The sequence below is a fragment of the Brachypodium distachyon genome, chromosome 2 (assembly GCF_000005505.3).
Source record: "Brachypodium distachyon strain Bd21 chromosome 2, Brachypodium_distachyon_v3.0, whole genome shotgun sequence".
In the NCBI taxonomy this organism is placed as follows: domain Eukaryota; kingdom Viridiplantae; phylum Streptophyta; class Magnoliopsida; order Poales; family Poaceae; genus Brachypodium; species Brachypodium distachyon.
The window spans coordinates 52,452,126-52,469,814 of NC_016132.3; the positions used below are offsets into that span (position 1 = coordinate 52,452,126).

The 17,689-nt window shown below is 43.9% G+C and overlaps 2 protein-coding genes across 2 annotated transcripts; both read right to left on the reverse strand.

Moving 5' to 3' along the window:
- Positions 1–822: 822 nt before the first annotated feature.
- Positions 823–6,684, reverse strand: LOC100837985 (aminoacyl tRNA synthase complex-interacting multifunctional protein 1). Its single transcript, XM_010234192.3, has 12 exons — positions 6,525–6,684; positions 5,316–5,396; positions 5,036–5,206; positions 4,512–4,577; positions 3,723–3,791; positions 3,222–3,338; positions 2,648–2,859; positions 2,461–2,551; positions 2,282–2,350; positions 1,836–1,927; positions 1,309–1,372; positions 823–1,098 (listed from the first exon to the last, which is right to left on the reverse strand). The coding sequence occupies exons 1-12, from the start codon at positions 6,600–6,602 to the stop codon at positions 994–996; spliced, it is 1,215 nt and encodes a 404-aa protein (XP_010232494.1). The 5' UTR covers positions 6,603–6,684; the 3' UTR covers positions 823–993.
- A 3,979-nt stretch (positions 6,685–10,663) lies between these two features.
- Positions 10,664–14,570, reverse strand: LOC100841207 (probable LRR receptor-like serine/threonine-protein kinase IRK). Its single transcript, XM_010234193.3, has 2 exons — positions 13,035–14,570; positions 10,664–12,511 (listed from the first exon to the last, which is right to left on the reverse strand). Exons 1-2 carry the CDS (start codon positions 14,414–14,416, stop codon positions 11,050–11,052), a joined length of 2,844 nt encoding a protein of 947 aa, XP_010232495.1. The 5' UTR covers positions 14,417–14,570; the 3' UTR covers positions 10,664–11,049.
- Between the last annotated feature and the right edge of the window lie 3,119 nt (positions 14,571–17,689).

Sequence of the window (17,689 nt, forward strand, 5' to 3'; positions counted from 1 at the left end):
ATGAAGAGATCCTCATAAATTTTAGGGGTACAGATATGAAGTATAGGGCTGTTTGGAAGAGCAGTTGTTTATTTTTTTCAAATTTTACGTGTACAGATATGAGTAATCAAGAGTCAAGCCACTGCACTCAATTCATGCTCACGAGTCAGGACAGTGAATCTTCGCCAACTGTTGCCACTGCCATCATAAGAGCAGAAATGAAACCACGCGTCGAAACCATTGCGGCGTCCAATATCAAGCGTTTTCTTTCGTAATCTCAAAACGATCGAAACGGGGGAAACAAAATTACTTTTCCGATGAAGATTAGAGCCAATGCTGAGAACTAAAGAGGTTCAACAAAAAAAAGGAGGTTATTTACTCCTTTTCGTGCGAGGAGAGCAGGTGACCATCAGTTTTCACACGACACCTGAAAATTAACCCAAGAAAGGGTAACAAATGCCCACGGCCGAGACGCACGAAAACAGATCACAAACATTCGTTGCTTCCGGCAAGGTAAGAGCCAAAAGGTGCAGGACAGACAAAAGGAGCTCCACAAGGAAGAACGCAGATGCCCGTAGCCTCGTGCTAACTCTCCCATGAAGCAAGGCATTGCTTGTTCTACTAAACATATTAATGCGCCAGCACTGAGATGAAGGTCTCAAACAGATACAGTACATTAATTACTATCCGCGTGCCAACTAGGGTAGTACTAAACTGAAACCAAGGGCGAGAAAACCGAGTCATTCCAGCTCTCTTGCCTAACACAAAACTATGCAAACTGTTGATCACCTTTTGTACAACAGTTTGCAAAGCAAATGTTTTTTTTTTGTTGCCTTTTGCACATAGATGAGTCAAAATTTGCTTTCTGATATTAAGACTCGATGGATGGACAACTCCGTGCCATTTAGTAACATTTGATATGGGCATAATAAGATGTTAAGATAAAATGGTACAGCCACCTAGCATGTGCTTTAAGCACATCAATGTTTGATGTCAGTATGTTTAATGAGTTGCTCACTTAACATCCGCATTAGGAACTGAAGATCGACATGGACCAGCCGATGTAATGAACGGTATCCCTCGGAATGTTGCAATGCCATTCTCATCAGTACGGAGATGCTGGTATAATAAAGAAAAGTTATTTTTTAGCACATGTAATGTATACAATTAAATATGCAATGGCATTCAGGGAGGCATGTCTACATCTTATGACAATAGTTCGGTAGCTTGTCCAACTATAACTGGCTGAATTTACTCAGACCATTTTGAACACCACAAGGACAAAAAGAAGATAACATCAAACAAAATGGGCCATTGATAAATGCATACCGGCGTGATCTTGTCCAGCTGTTTTTTCTTTGGATTTAGAACATCTTCTGGCTTCCCGTCAAACCTACAAGTGAAATATAATTTAAATGACAGCAACGAAAACATGGAAAATTGGTAAACATACATGTTTGCAAATGGTGCAGGTCAAATAGTAGTAATCAAATAACTCAATGGGAAAGAAATTTGAAGTGTCAACCACAATCTTCGTTTCACAAGTACCACAAGCAAACAAACTCCTTGTCCTGTAAGACAACTAACCACAACCACAATGCCAAGCATGCTAAATTACAGATCATGCTCCAAAATTTCAACAGATAGCACAACACTTGGTTCAACCAAATTGCACTTCCAAATATTATTGTGCAACAACTTACATAACAAACTCAAAACTTTATACAAAATGGCATGTCAGCTACTTCATAGATATGAATAGACCAGAAGATTGGACATAGTACATGATCCATAGAATTGCACAATACACCCTTCATAAATATAAATATATCGCATCTGCAAGACATGATTCTTACCCAGCAAATGAAATGCGTTCACCAAGCTTGGCTCCTTCTGGAGGAATCAAAGGCTCCACAATTGTATGGTCTTTATTTGAAGCACACAGGACCTGGCAAAAAGTATAATGTAAAAACATGTCAAAACTCAATATGAATAAAAAATTCCAGCAAACAAAAGAGTGCTTACAATTTGGAATGAGGGTGGAGAAAAACATCGTAAGGATAGACTAACGCACAATTGTTCTAAGACAAGGGTTTCACATGGCATATTTTGAAAGTTATTATTCTCTTCAGTGAGGAATTTTTCAGTGACCATTTTAATGTTTCTACCAGTACGAAGTTAGTATACAACACACGGGGTAATGATTTAGCAGTGGACAACAATGCTTGCCTGAAGCTGGCATTTCACCACAGTAGTATTTGGGAAAAGATGATGAACAGACTAAGGATGGAACAAAACATACCAATCCTGCAGACATTACATCCCGCAGCTTCCCAGGCTTCACATTTGTGATCAAGACAACGTGCCGATTCTGAAAAAGTAAAGGGCAAATATTTATAAGTTATAACAGAACACATCATCATGGATAAGAGAGCAAAATGAACAAATCATTTGAGTTCCTTGCTGCAGTAGACTACTTACAACAAGATCATCTGGGTTGAAGAACTTAGCAAGACCACTAACAACTTGACGCACATTGCCATCTCCCAAATCTATCTCCTCCACCAGAAGACTGCAAAAAATAGCCAGTTGAAATGTCAGATGGAAAAGTGTCATACAACTAGTGGAACAATTTCAAGTGCTGTTTAATGTGGAAACATAAGGGTACCTGTCAGCTGATGGGTGCTTCCATGCTTTGCGGATAACGCCAACCTGTATATTCAGGATACTTACACTGCACTCTGAATCCTTTTCTGCACTTTTCTGTGGAGCTGCCTCTGTTGCTTTTCCTGCAGTCTTTTCTTGGGCTTTCTTTTTATCCCCCGAAGGTTTGTTGTTTTTGGCGGAAGTAGGATTTGCTTGATCCCCAGGAACTTTATTCTGAAAAGAATCAACCAACAGAAACTCACCGACTAACGGAGAAGAAAATTTTGTTCACAAACATGAAAATCAACACTGCTCTGCAAAAGCTGTAAATGCCTAAACATTTTGATATTTGCAGTCCGCCTAGTTTTCTGGTGCATTGCACATATGGCTACATGAATCATAACTAAAATCTACTGCGGATTTATTAGTACAAACTACTCAGGCCAGGCACTGCAGGAAAGAATACGAAAATGCTGTGAAATAGTAAATTCCACCCAAATCTTCACAGCACCATGAATCACCAGTGCCTTCTTAAAATACTGGTACGTAAAAGTTCATAACTAATGAGGAGCAATATAGATTACATAATAAACTACCTCCACTGCAGCCTTTTTGGAGTCGGCAGTTCCATCTGACTTCTCCGTGATCTTCTGACCTGATAGAACTTTCTTGCAACTGGGATCAACATCTCCTTTTTCAGCTTTCTTTGGATGCTGTCAAGTAGAATTAAGAACTAGTAGAGTTACTTTTGTGATTTCAACATAACCTTTTTCCCAACCATGTTCTGAAGACAATTGGAAAAACAAAACTGTATATCAGTGTTCTTATCAGTTCTCTGAAGATTAATGTTTCCAGCTCACAATAGTATTTGTATCACTTTGATTTCAAAGATGTAAGCGAACATAAATTTAACAGATCAAATTCGAATATGATATTGTAAACACAGTGACAAATGAAATAGAAAAATAGAAATATTTCCATGTCACCTAATAATTGCCTGTTCAGAGAGTTGACTTCCTGTTGTATATGAAATACAGAGTACTACAAATTAAATAGAAAAGTATAAACATTTCCAGATCACCAAAATAATTACTTACAGAAGGTGGATTGAAGACAGATTTGGTCACATTTATCTTTTGCACCGTCGTACCAAAATCAACGGCATTCTGCATCAAACAGTAACATGGCATAAATGACTTGAAATATAGCATCCTGTTAATTACAGTGGTATGCAGTATACTCCCTCCGTCCCATATTAAGTGACTTTCTATTACATGTATCTAGATGCTTTTTAGGCATAGATACATTCATATTTGGGCAAATTTGAGTCACTTAATATGGGACGGATGGAGTACTTCTTAAGAGACTCTCGTCAGCATAAAGCTACAGTTACACTTAGGTATGAAGACAACATGTAGTTACTTATGTAAGAAACTATAGCTGAATAACTACCCAACTAAGCAAGTGTATACAAGTTAGAATGTAAATCACAAGTTGATTTGAAAAGGTAAAAGTAGCTCCATTAAAGTGAGATGAATAGGCTTTGTTTTTGTTTTGTTTTTTGCGAAAAGGCTGAATAGGCTTTCGATAGCAGATAAAAGAAATACTTTAAAAACATAGCTAGTCCCAGAAATGAGATAGTACTCGCATATTTCAAACATGTAAACATTGTAAATCAACTATGTACAAAGATGAACATCTAGATGAATAAGAAAGAAGGAAAACATGGGAATTGTATTTGATTCTGTGTAACAAATGGGACAATGAGATGAAGAGAAAGGAAAATTTATAATGATCTGATTCTTTTATTCGAGAAAACATATATGAACAAGCTAAATAAAGAGATAAGCTTAATTAACAAAGAAACAGAAAGATCAATCTTAAACCTGAATATAGTCCATCCACCGCAATATATGGGGGCATTTCTGCAACTCACTGTCACTAAGATGGCACTGAAACAGGCAATATAAAATTAGAACTTGGGGAAGTATTTTGCAGATTTAAGAATATTCAAGGATAAAGAAGAAAACATCAAAATAGTAGCCCACAAACCATGTATATTAGAATTTGATAGTGTGAATTACATTTCAGAGAAACAATGCTTGATTTTAGAATTCCTGCAGTCAACCTTTCAGCTTAATATGACAAAGGTTCTTAGATTGGCCACAAGAAAATAATATATTTGTCATTCAAATTTACTTCCGAAATATTATTATTCCACAATTTTTTACTAAATAATACTCGTACTACAGAACCTAGTACTAAAACATATGCAATCGAGTCAAAAAAAATATCTGAAAACTGAAAAGACATCTATTTAGTTGTAAGTTTTAACACAGAGATCACAAAATAATAAAAAATAAACATCTGATGGTGGTCGTGTAAATAGGTAAAGTTTCATCATACATACCATGAAAACATGTACAGTGGCAAACACAACAATGTCTGCAACTGATGGTTTAAATCCACCGGCCAATAGTACCGACATCTGGGACAAATGTTGGTTTAAGTTACCAAGCAACACATGCTGTTCTCCGTCACTTTGAACAAAATTGCTGGAAAATTCAACCCACTTCTTTACCTAAATGAAGAAAAGGAGATCATATGTCGGTAGACAGTAGAATGAGTGTACACTGCACATACATGCAAGTGGAATGAGTGTACACTGCACATACGTGCAAACACAATACCTCATCCTGCGATGGGTTCACAATATGTGAGAACAGGCTTGCAATATCACTCTCCTTGATAATTGTACTGGATATGTCGCTCTGTAATACTTATCACAGAAATTAGTAACAGCTCCCAGCAAATACAGCTTGACAAGACTGAGAAAAATATGTTAAAACAAAGTAGTAGCAAATTACAACAAATAATACAGTACGTACTACTCATCATTGGTTGTGCACACTGCACTAGACAAGTCGGTCCAGGAGTATCCACAACAACCATCACTATAAGTTTCTCAATTAGTGATGTAACAAACCATGACCAGGCAGCAGTTAAAGACATGGACAAAACATAACACAAACATTTTGAACAAGAAAATACAGTACTAACAACAACTAAGTAAGAGACTATGCATACTTGTTCGAGATCTCTGTACGTACAATCTACTTAGAACTAACTTTTCAGGCTCCATCTTGTGCGACTAAACTACACTATCTTCTGGACACTGAACATGTTAGATAGAAGCTCAAAAAATGTGCAGCTTGCTAGAGTACGCTCTTGGCAAATAAAAGAGCCCCTTTCTGGTTCTTGGCATAATTAACTCAAATAAGAGAGAAGCGCGACCATAATAACCAGAATGTTCAGTTCCATTCTGAAAGATAACAATTATTTAGCATGAAAATGAATGTTAGATTTCTCTCTCTTGCCTATTAAGATGTCTGACTACAAATGTAGTGTTATCACTTTATTTTGCACAACACATATAACTTGCCATTTTTTTAACTTGCTTAACATATCATCTATCTAAATACTAGTACTATATTATTTTTACACAGCAGAATGACCCCAGTAAGAAAAATGGAAAGGTTCGTTGGACGAAATTAACAATTATTATTGGGATTCCTAAAAAAATCAAGCAGTTTAACCGTAGGTGACTTAGATGTCTTCACTTTCCCAAGTAAATCGACATACCTGAATTCCCCATCACAGCATAGTTACAGCATGAGATTTGTCCCGCGAGACCATTCAAACATACTATTGTCGAACTAAACCATGACCAAATCCCAAGAATATGCATTCAAATATATCAGCACGCACCAGTAAGAAAGGAAGGACATGCCCACATAACCAGTAAACAGCAAAAACGGAACGCTATCGCTCCGAGCCTACAAAGCAACAAAAATCGGAACCCAGAGTTCTAAGATTCAATCGAATGCTGGGGAACCTACCGGATCACGATTTAGGTGCTTGCATAGCGCGTATGACATCGCCTGCTTGCTCTGCGCGAAGTCCGCCGCCGCCGCCATGAGCGCGTCGAGTTTTTTCCACGAGCAAGGAGGGATGGGGAAGTGGAGAAGAGGATGGCTTAGGGTCTAGTCAGTAGTGGGCCAGTGGTCAGCTTAGTTTGGGCGATATTGAGGCTTTACCTATTTGGGCTTGGCCTCTTCTTATGGGCTCACCAAATGGTTGGCCTGCGAGAGCCTCTCGTTGAATCTTGTTCCAAGTCAGTCCACGCGAGCAAGATGCGATTATTTCAGACTTCAGATTGTGCTCAAAAAAAAATCAGACTTCAGACTACCTAAAAAAAGAGTTCAGACGAGAGCAAGTTAAATACCAAAACCAAATCTTCCGTGTTACCTTCAACGTATACCAGATGCTTGTATTCTGCTAAAGTTGCCAGTATTTTCCACTTTTTTTTTGCAAAACAATATTTGCTAAAGTAGACTATTCAAATTGATGTCACACTTTTTTAGGCCAAAGAAATTGAGTTATACCAAATGTGTGTGGCTAAGGTTCAGTTTGGGGTTGCTGAACCGTGTTAAACTTATTTTCTTATCTCCTATAAAAAAAACTACACAAAAAGTAAGAAAAAGTTGGTTTGCCAAAAGGAAGAATGGACAAAAACTGGTTGAAAACACTAGATTGTCATCATCTTTCTTAATGTCAAACTCAGCTTAAGTTGTAGAAAAATCTCCGGCTATGAATTGGAAAGTACCTAAAACATGTTATAGAAATACAATACGTCATCTCCTGATGATGTCGTATTTTGGAATCAATGTTTAAAGGAATAAAATTGATTAAATAAATGTGAAGAAAAAATATTAAATCCATCACAATGGAAAAAAAATTATCTTATTTTTTGTCACGAATAGATCATCACATGGTTCAAAAAAATCTCATGCATTTTTCATTTATCTCTGTTTCGCATCGTCAATTATCTTACACGACCTTGATAACAGGAGGCTGGAATCATCCATCATGCATGATTTTGATATTCATGTGGTGAAGCGTGGCATGCCAAGTTGCCGAAACAGGTCCGCAAAATTAGAGTATAATGCACTCACTGTCACTGAACTTGGTTTCGATTCTCAATTTAATCATTGTATTTTGGAAATCGAAAATTACGGTCCGTGAACTTAACGAAATATCCCACATATGGTCACCGGTACCGTATTTTGTATGTATTGGTCTGTAGCCAGTGCTAGCTCAGCTCAGATTTTCACATTTTGCCCCCTGAAAAAATGCAAAGAAAAAGGGCTCTAGGTCCTCGTGGATTATTTTTAGGAGGAAAAATGCAAGAATCCGAACCGAGCTGGCACAGGTTACGGATTCATACGTTCAAAATACGGTCCCGTTGACTATATGTGGAATATTTCATCAAGGTAACGGACCGTAACTTTCGATTTAAAAAATACCGTGATTAAATTGAGAATCGAAATAAAGTTGAATGACCGTGAATTTTGTGCCGAAACGATTAAACATCACCCGTCCGTTCTAAGCATGTACTGTTCCACTGTCAGCGATGGTTGACAATCTGACGCAGCGTGAACAGAGAATCCACCGCGCCCCGTGGGTAAAGTACGGGACGGGCTTCTGTCGTGCCGGCGGGCACGGCGCTTCGCGGCACATGGCCTCACAGTTTTTGCCTGCGATGCACGCAGATGTCATACTGGGGCTCCAGCATCGACGCAGCACGACGACGCCACCGCCGGTTTCACAGTTTCACGGCTTCGGTTGCAACGCATTCAATTCCAAGTTCAAGCCATAAACCCCACTGTTCCGCCACGCCAGCGGCCAGCGGAAGGAAAGCTGCGTAAAAAGGCCCGAAAGCAACGAGACGACGGCACGCGACAAAGAGATTCCGTCGCCAGCACTTCGCCTGTTGGCCACCACCGGCGAGGCCTGAACCCTGAAGCCGTGAAGGCGTGACACTGACGGGCTGCGCATGCATTCAGAACGCCACCTCCCTGGCGGGCATGCAGAAGAAGCCTTTAAATGCGACCAACCACTAGAGCCTTGCTCGTAGTAAATGAAGCTCGGCTCCTATACTATACGATCGGCCCGGTGGGTGGTCCTGATTCGTGTGCCTGCCGAAAGCCCGAACGAAACCTGTGTGCGTACCAGGCTCCGTCCGGCCAGGGCGATCCAGCGGCGGAAAGCACGGGCACGATGCGGGCGCGGTGCCGTGCCGTTCGTTGCCCGCCGCCGCACGCCACGGCAAAATCTGGCTCGATCCGCCTGCCTGCCGTGCGTTCCAATCTGGCTGGGAAAACACAAGTTTCCGACGACTTCACTTCGTATCTACAGTATTCAGCTCTAAAACCCATTTAACACCGGCACCCATACAGTAGTGCTCCATGTCTGTCCTCTGCTGGGTTCTTTGTAAAGACAACGTTCTTGGAAGACGGAGACATCGATTTTTGGTGTATGCAGATTTGTTCGTAGGAGAAACATTTCAGTAGGACATGTGCTGGTCAAAGCTTTGTAGTTGTACTAGGTGCCGGGTCTCCGACTCTCCCTGCGCGCGAGAGAGGAGGAAAGCAATGAGTTTCGCCTTCGAATCTTCGCAACAGCAAACGACAAGCCGGCCGGCGACCCCCCCCACGGCGCTAACCCCGATTTGTTCTCCAGCGACATGGCGCTAACATATTATACTCTGTGCGGTCGCTTTGTTTCATGTGTAGTAGACTCCGGGAACAGGAATACTGGATCTGTATGTCAAACAAAACTGTCTTCCTGTCGAGATTTTATCGTTTTAAACACTTCCATGTCAAGTCCAATGGCATGCTTGCACTGCAACCGTAGAAAGTAGAACAATTCACCAGGATTCTACTATGAAAAGTTGCATGCCACGCTCTTTATATTTTCCTCAAGAAAAAAAGAAATCGTCTACAACTAATTAGTATAAAATATTTTGTGGAACCTTGTGCTTTGGAAATCCAATCAATGTCCATGTCTCGTCGACGTTGCTTTCGAGTGAATCAAAAGCAAGGCCCTGCTCACTCCTACTCGTGGGGTATGTGTAAACTTTATGTAGGTTTCAATAGGATAACGAATTCCACGTTGCTACCAGTGCTGCTACTACACTCAACGGACATTGGACAACAGGCATACTCTACTAGCTGATCTCCCGCGATTAAGGGCTAGTTGTGTGGGTACGCAAGCATGCTCCTTTGAATCTCCATCGTCGCTCATCGCATCCTCAACAACGATCACGAGATCGAGTACGCAGGCTTCATTTTGTGTCGGTGCTTTTTAGGCCGGGCGACAAAATAAGATTTCAATACTAGTACTGTAGTACTATCTCTTTTAGCACCCGTATCTCCATTCATTGGAGATGAAAAGGGTAGAGAGACCCAGAGACGGATTCAGTGGAATTCGAGAGAAATGGAAGGAACAGCGCCATTGTTCCCAGAGATTCCCTCTCACCCACGGGCCACGGCAACGGCGCCCCACGGGGCCCGTCTCGCTCCAGCTCCTCCGAGCACTGCATCGAAGCCTTTGCCGCTATGCTATGTTTCCTCTGAACGACAGATCTGAGGGGGCAGCAGCAGAAGAGCGAGTGAGCGCTGCCGGTACAGTGTTACTCCAGCGTTATGGCACGAGGTGGAGCAAAAGGTTCGGTGCTCACATTGAAAGCTATTCAATTCGTTTGGTTTGTGACTGGTGCGGTGTGCCGGCGTGGGAGCACAGGAGCAGTCACTGCCCAGCTTTTTGGAAGCTTCACAGGGACACTAGCACAGGACAGAATTCATGGATCCTCGCATCAACGGGCCCTTTTTAATCTGGAGGAGAAAAGGCCCGGTGTTCCTGTTCCCCCCAAGTCAACAGCTTGGTAGACTCTGGATCCGGAGGCCAATCTGGAGATTCTCCAGACATGGGAGATTAGAGTAATGGAATAAGAAAAGTCGTTGCTGTGGATATTTATTACTAAAAAGTTGTCCTTATGCATTTGCTATAGGCTAATCAAACCAGCAGTGTAAAAAAGATCAGTACAAGTACGGCAGTACTGTAGTTCTTCCGGACCTTTCAGAATCAATAGCATCCAGCAAAACCGAAATGAGCACACATTGTAACGCAAGAGATGTTCAGGAATGTAGCAGTAGCAATCTGTAAATCAAATTCACATTTATCAGCAGAACTAGCTAAGAACAACATCAGTAATTTAGTTGTGCAAAGATGACATCAAAACAGGGTGGCCATGCGATATTGAGGCGGTACCCACATGGATGGCCACAAGAGCAGATGAGCTACAGTTTCTTCCAAGGAACGGACCAAATAATCACAGCCAAGCAACAAACAGCCTTGCATCCCACTAAAATTTCAGACAAACTACAAACTACAAGCATTTCATGATCCATCCCACTCTTTGGTTCCTCTGTTCCTCCCCCACTGGGCATCATATATGCATCTCACAAAACGAAAGAAAAAAGAAACCTCAGGACCACAAAGAACAGAGTTCTAAAAGAGACCTTAGACCAGCTCATCCCCTGGACTCTCCTGAGGATTCCTCACCAGCTCAAGTATACTCACCACCTCGCCCATGTCTGGCCGGTTTGATGGCACCTGCGAGGTGCAAACCAGCCCCAGCTTGATGATCGGGATGGCCTCTTCCATCGGAAATTCACCACACAGCCGCTGATCCATGCAGTCCTCCAGCCTGTCTTCCTCCAGCGCACTTCTCACCACATCACATAGCACGACAACATCATCTTCCAAGTACTCAACGGGCCTTCTGCCTGTCAAGATCTCCAGTGCAAGCACCCCAAAGCCATAGACGTCGCACTTCTCAGTGATCTTCACTGTCTTGCATGTAAATTCTGGTGCCATGTAACCAAGTGCACTCTGGATCTTACTGCTAAGGACATACCGGTCTAGCATTGGCAGCAGCTTTGCAAGACCATAGTCACCGACCCTAGGTTCACCGTTGCTGTCCAGCAGCACATTGCTCGATTTTAGATTGTAATGGACGACCCCATGCTGGTGGAGATGCATCAGTCCCCTAGCAACTCCGATGATAATGTCAAACCTCTCCATCCAGGAAAGTGAGTTCTCTTCCGTGCACTCATGCAAGTGTTTATGCAAATTTCCTCCAGGCAGGTAATCATATATGAGGAGCTGCAGTGACGAAGTCCAGTAAAAGCCTCTCAATGTGACAATATTGTGGTGTCGCACCTTGCTAAGCAACTTCACCTGTCGCTCAAAGTCATCCCTTGACTTGACCAAGCTAGACACAGTGAGTTTCTTGATGGCTACCGGCTGGCCGTCTCTGAGAACTGTCTTGTACACTGCACCAAAGCCTCCTCGCCCAAGCTCACAATCCTTATTCAACAACGCATGCCCACCGGCACTGAACTCTGGGCTACCTTTACCAAACATGACAAGCTTCCCGGAGCTAGCATCATTCTCCGGGGATTGGCTAAGGTAATCGTCAGATAGTGCGATAGCAGGCTTTGAGCGGGAGGCAGCTGCACGGACACGACGGTTGAGCACAGTTACAGTGATAACTCCAATAGCAATGGCAGCACCACCAGCAATGGCAATGAGGGTGGAGACACTCAGTATGATTTTCTTGTGGTGCATGCTGCTAGGGGAACTTGGGGTGGCTTGAGACAAGGGGTTCAGCGAGGAATTAGGGTTCAGAACAATCGGCTTTGGCATGACCGTACTGCAGGAATTATTCTTTCGAGAACTGCATAGTCCAGAATTATCAGATAGGAAGTAGGCAGGGATGTTGTCGAAGAATCTGCTCTTTGGCAGACCACCTGATAGTGAGTTGTGGGAGACGTCAAAGATGTGCAAGCTGGGCAGATTGGATAGCTCCACTGGCAGGGTCCCATTCAGCTTGTTCTGGGAGAGATTAACCACCTGGAGACTGGTGAGGTTGCCCAGGGCGCTAGGAATCGATCCTGTGAATTCGTTGTGCGAAAAATCCCTGCAATTCAAGAGCACAACAGCGTATCAATGAAAATGACTCTTAATGTTCAGTCACAACCAAGTAAATTTAAGTTCAAATTTATTTATCAGCAGGCCTCATTTTTGGATACTGCTAATGTTCGGCCAGAACCAAGTAGCACTGAGTTTGGATTTATTATATCAGTGAGCTATACATTTTTTTATTTGAAGACAGTCTGCTAAGTTGAACACAAGAACCCAAATTCGGACACATGTACATTTGACGTAGTTTAGAGCGTATCCAAAAAAAATGACGACCCAGGCACTGGATACGAGCACAACAACATGACAGCGACCCACATTTTGCGGTTTTCGGTTCGAAAAGAAAAAAATAAGACAACACTGTCATATCACTTTCTACAACGTCTCTGCAACCTAGGAAACTGAAAGCAATCAAAGCATGCAACAATTACAAAAAACAAATGACCTAGTCAACTTCACTTAGCAAGCAGTCTGAATGACGTCAAATTTAATTCCACAAAAAAAGGCTAGAATTCACTTACAATGCAACGAGGGACCTGCAGCTCCCAATTTGTGCAGGGATGCGGCCGGTGAGCGAATTCCTCCCCATCCGCAGCTCCCGGAGCGCCACGGCGCCGCCAATCTCCGGTGGCATGCTTCCATTGAGGTGGTTAGCGCTCGCATCCAGCACCTCCAGCAGTCTCATCCCGCCAATGCCGGCAGGCATCTGCCCCGATATGGAATTCGATGACAGGTTCAGAGACTGCAAACTCGCAAAGGTAGGAATCTGCGGCGGGATCCCGCCAGAAAACCCGTTGCTCGACAGGTCCAGCGAACGCAACGACAACGCAGCATCTCCAGGGACCTTGACCCACCCGTAGAGCTTGTTGCCGGCAACCGAGACGCTCTGCAGAGGCAGGCCGAACACCCACCAGGGGAGCTCCCCGGTGAGCGCGTTCCGGCTGAGGTCGGCCTCCACCATGTTCTTGCAGTTGGCGATGTCGTCGGGGATGGCGCCCGTGAAGCGATTGCCCGACAAGTCAAGCCGCTCAAGCGCCCACATCTCCCCGATCCAGGCAGGCACCTCCCCAACGAGCGCATTGCTGCCGACCCCAAGGAACCGTAGCCCGGACAGCCTCCGAAGAGAATCCGGCAAACCGCCAGTGAAAAAATTACGCCCTAGATCCAGCGACTTGAGCAGCGCCGCCTCCCCGATATCAGCCGGAATTTCCCCAGCAAAGAGGTTATGGCTCAAATCCACCGCCCGCAACGAGCTGCTGCGGGGGAATCCACCAGGAACACTGCCGGACAGCGCATTGCCGGAGAGGTCCAGAGAGCGGAGCGAAGGCAAGGACCAGAGACCATCAGGGATGGGACCCGCAAGGCGGTTGGAGGAGAGGTTGAGGGAGACGAGCGACGAGCAGGACGCGACATCGGTGGGAATGTAGCCGGAGAGTTCGTTGTGGGCGAGGGATAGGCTGCGGATTTCACGGCATTGGGCGAAGAGGTCGGCGGGCACGGCCGCCGCGAGGCGATTGGAGGAGAGGTCGAGGGAGCGGAGGCGGGTGAGGGAGCCGAGGAGGGAGGGGAGCACGGGACCAGAGAGGTTGTTGCCGGGGAGGGAGAGGGTGAGGAGCGCGTCGAGGCGGAGGAGCGCGCGGGGGAGGCGGCCCGAGAGCGACTCGGCCGCGAGCGAGAGCGAGGTCACGCGGCCTGTGCGCGCGTCGCAGCCGACGCCCGGCCAGGAGCAGGGGCGGTCGTCGTCCTCCGTCCACGCGGCGAGGCGGCCCAGCGGGTCCGCGACGCCGGTCTTGAAGACCACCAGCGCGAGCACGTCGTCGGTGAGAGCGGCGGTGGTCGCGGCCGCCACGAGGAGGAGGGCGCCGAGGAGCAGCGCGGGAGCGGCGGAGGTGGCGGCCGCCATCGCGACGGCGCGGGAGGGGAGGGGAAGGGAAGCGTGAGGGTGGTGGGATCACGCCGGAGCTTTGTCCATATGCGCGGAGCAGGCTTTGGAGAGGTCAGAGGTAGGGTGGTGCAGCGGCGAGGATGTGAACTGTCACCCCTCTGGAGCAGTGGGGGGCTCCCTTTGCGCTATTAATGTGCTATGCGGGTAGAACAAACACGAATAGACAAAATGATTCGATTTCTCTCTTCATTTCAAAAGAAACAATCGCTAGTAGCTTAACTCAATTGCCCACCTTATTTTGTTGATGGTTTCCGTCAGCCATACTGATCGAATAGAAAATCCTCCTGTGTCCTCGTTGCGATACGTTGTTTGGAAGAACAAAAATCCACCCTGGTGACAACTGGTTTTCGCAGTTTACAGTGGAGTTGCAGATAAAACGGTCACGTAGAATTGTACAGATCCATCTCTGAACCGATGACAACCAAGGAATTTATGATGTTTGTATTCACCTCTTTATGAGTATAAATAGTGGCATAATTCGCACACTGTGTTTTATTGCTCGGATTTATAGCATGGGTATTACTCGGATTTATAGCTGGAGTGCTTATTTACCTGTACCGAGATTAAGAAAAAAAAATCTGACACGTGGAAATCTTTGTGTTTAGCAAGCTACCATATGTCCAAGTAGGTCGCCAAAAGAAGGGTCCGGGGTTTTAAGGCTCCTGACGCGTGCCTGTAGTTTCTGAAGGCTGCTTGTATTCAATGCTTGCCAACAACCCTCATGTACACCGGCCACCTTTCATCCGAATGGCAGCATTTATGGCGGATTTATTGCGATCTGGAGCAATGGGAGGAGTGGCACCGCAGCACGGCAAACGCGTACACAGCCACACTGGTCCGGTCCGGCCAGTGAACAACGTGCACTGCGCAGCACAACTTCAAAAAATTTGGGTACAATTTACCGCGATACTACTTTCGTGTTGACACTGCCGGTCTCCTTATTTTAAACAGTGACTCTGTCTCATCGTGATTTCGAAATAAAAAAGCAGATCATTTTTGCTGATCGCCTCACTCCTGTGATCATGTCATTGCCAATGTGCCATTGAAAAGTTCCAGTCCCAGCAGTAAACATTTTATAAACAAAGGGCTTCACGCAATGACCCTTTGTTACTGTGGATACCAGATACGGTGTCCTTGATGTAGCTGTGATACAATAGTTTAAGGTACATTAAGGGAGAAAGGCTGAGATATATATAACGGAAGCAGTCGCGCAAACCGCAATGCCTCGTGGCGGGGAGGAAGGAGGACGAATCATGGCAGCTTGCTGTTCTTTGCTGATGCTGTTCCCCACAGGCAGCTTGTGTTACTGCTGCCTTTCATAATGCAGTATCAATTAGTCTTTGTCCACAAGTTACCTTCTGGATCCACAGCCACATGCAGATGCACGCAGCCTTTCTTTTTTCTTCCAAAGAATCATACTTGAGATTAGTATACTCTGCACTCTTGGTTTAAACAATGCATGATGTTAATTGTTAGATTTTCTATCGATTCGCTTTACAGAACACTCTCTTTAGCTGTTCTCTGTGAGCATGTGCATGTACAAATTTGTTTCGCACTTTGTAGCTTGAACCGATAATGTTTGCTCAAATTTGGTAGATCCACTCGACAAGTCTTTCTCAAGTTGTGACAGGAGAGACAGCAGGGAAAAGAACACCGGCTAAGTATGGGCAACTGTAAGAATTCTGGGCAGCATAAAACGGATATATCATCTGGTTGTGTTGTTATTCTTTTGTCGTTTTAAAATTATTTGGGTCATATTCAGAGCATATCACTGCATTCCTACCACTTGAATTTGAAGGGTCAAATTCCTTTTCCAGGCACATGGTTTACCTGCCCCAAAGTTCGTCTACACAAGGGTACTCTCTACACAACATGCAAAAGTGAACACAATGATTTCTCGTAGCAAAAGCATATCAATCCCTGCCAGTCTTACCATGGATAAAAGCAAATCACAATACAAGCTCACCTGGCAATGCTTTGATCCTCGTGACAGATTGCACCTTTGGCATCTTTCATCAGCAAAGCAAGATGATAGTGAAGGAATTTTAACCAGAAGCCTCTCCCAAGAGAGATCTTGCAACTTGTCATGCAGAAGACAGGAACAAGAAACAGACAATACCCGCATCAGCCTAGCACCTTTCCAAATAATACTGCAGAATTATTCAATTAATGCCAAGCAGTATATTTGACTATCGTCCTTCCGAAAGAAAAGAAAAAACTATTGTGAACCATCTTAAAACAGCCTGGTGGCCAGTGAACTACAAGCCAAATGACAATGAGTATGTAGAATAATTGCATTGTTAACTGTACATCACATTCTTTACTGAAGAAGGAACATGCTCCCCGCAAGAAGGCCACCTACTATATATAATACAGACAGGGTCATGCCCTTTACCATACCTTAGATTCTCTAATGTTCCATAGTTCCAGAATTTCCAGTAGTTTGGGAAAATCATGTAACAAAAAAAAAGAAAAATAGAAACATATTGCCCCAGCACCCAGCAACCACTATGATTGGCATGGTGTTACGAAGTGATGGCGGACACCCATGCAAATCTGAAATTCTCAAAAGGGCAATCCACACAACAGAACTTGATTGAAATTTTAATACTAATAAAATTCCCAATTCTCAAATAGTATTTGATAGAATATAGATAGAAAAAACAAGAAAAAAGCTACATCACGCAACTCTAGAAATTTTACAGCTGAATTGAATGTTTAGTTTGTCACATATGAGTACAAATGCAACTGCAGAATTCATCTATGCAAATACTACCAATCTTAGGGTCAATTGCATCAATGTGACACCATAAATCTCAAAACTTCAGTGTGACACAACGAGATAGAGTGTGCATGGTTTTCTTTTTTCATCCAGAGACCGGCAGGAACAGTGCCCTTCTACTAGCAGAAAAAGAGATCAATTACATGCAGGTGTCCATGGGGATTGTGACATGCGTAAAAAGCAAAGATATAAGGTGGGTTGCGAGATAACATTGGCAATACGTAAGTCTAGTTCATGCTAACAATTCTGAAGTAACAATGTCCACAAAAATCCCAACAGAAAAACGATAGAGGAAGGAATCATGCAAAGGAGAAACAGACATAAAGGAAAAAGGGGAAAGGAATGTGTGGACCTGTGGTGACCAACAGAGTAGGAGGGCCAGCATTGTTTCACCTCACCTCTCAAGTGACAGTATCATACACATTCTCACAAGCTTTATCGAGCACATG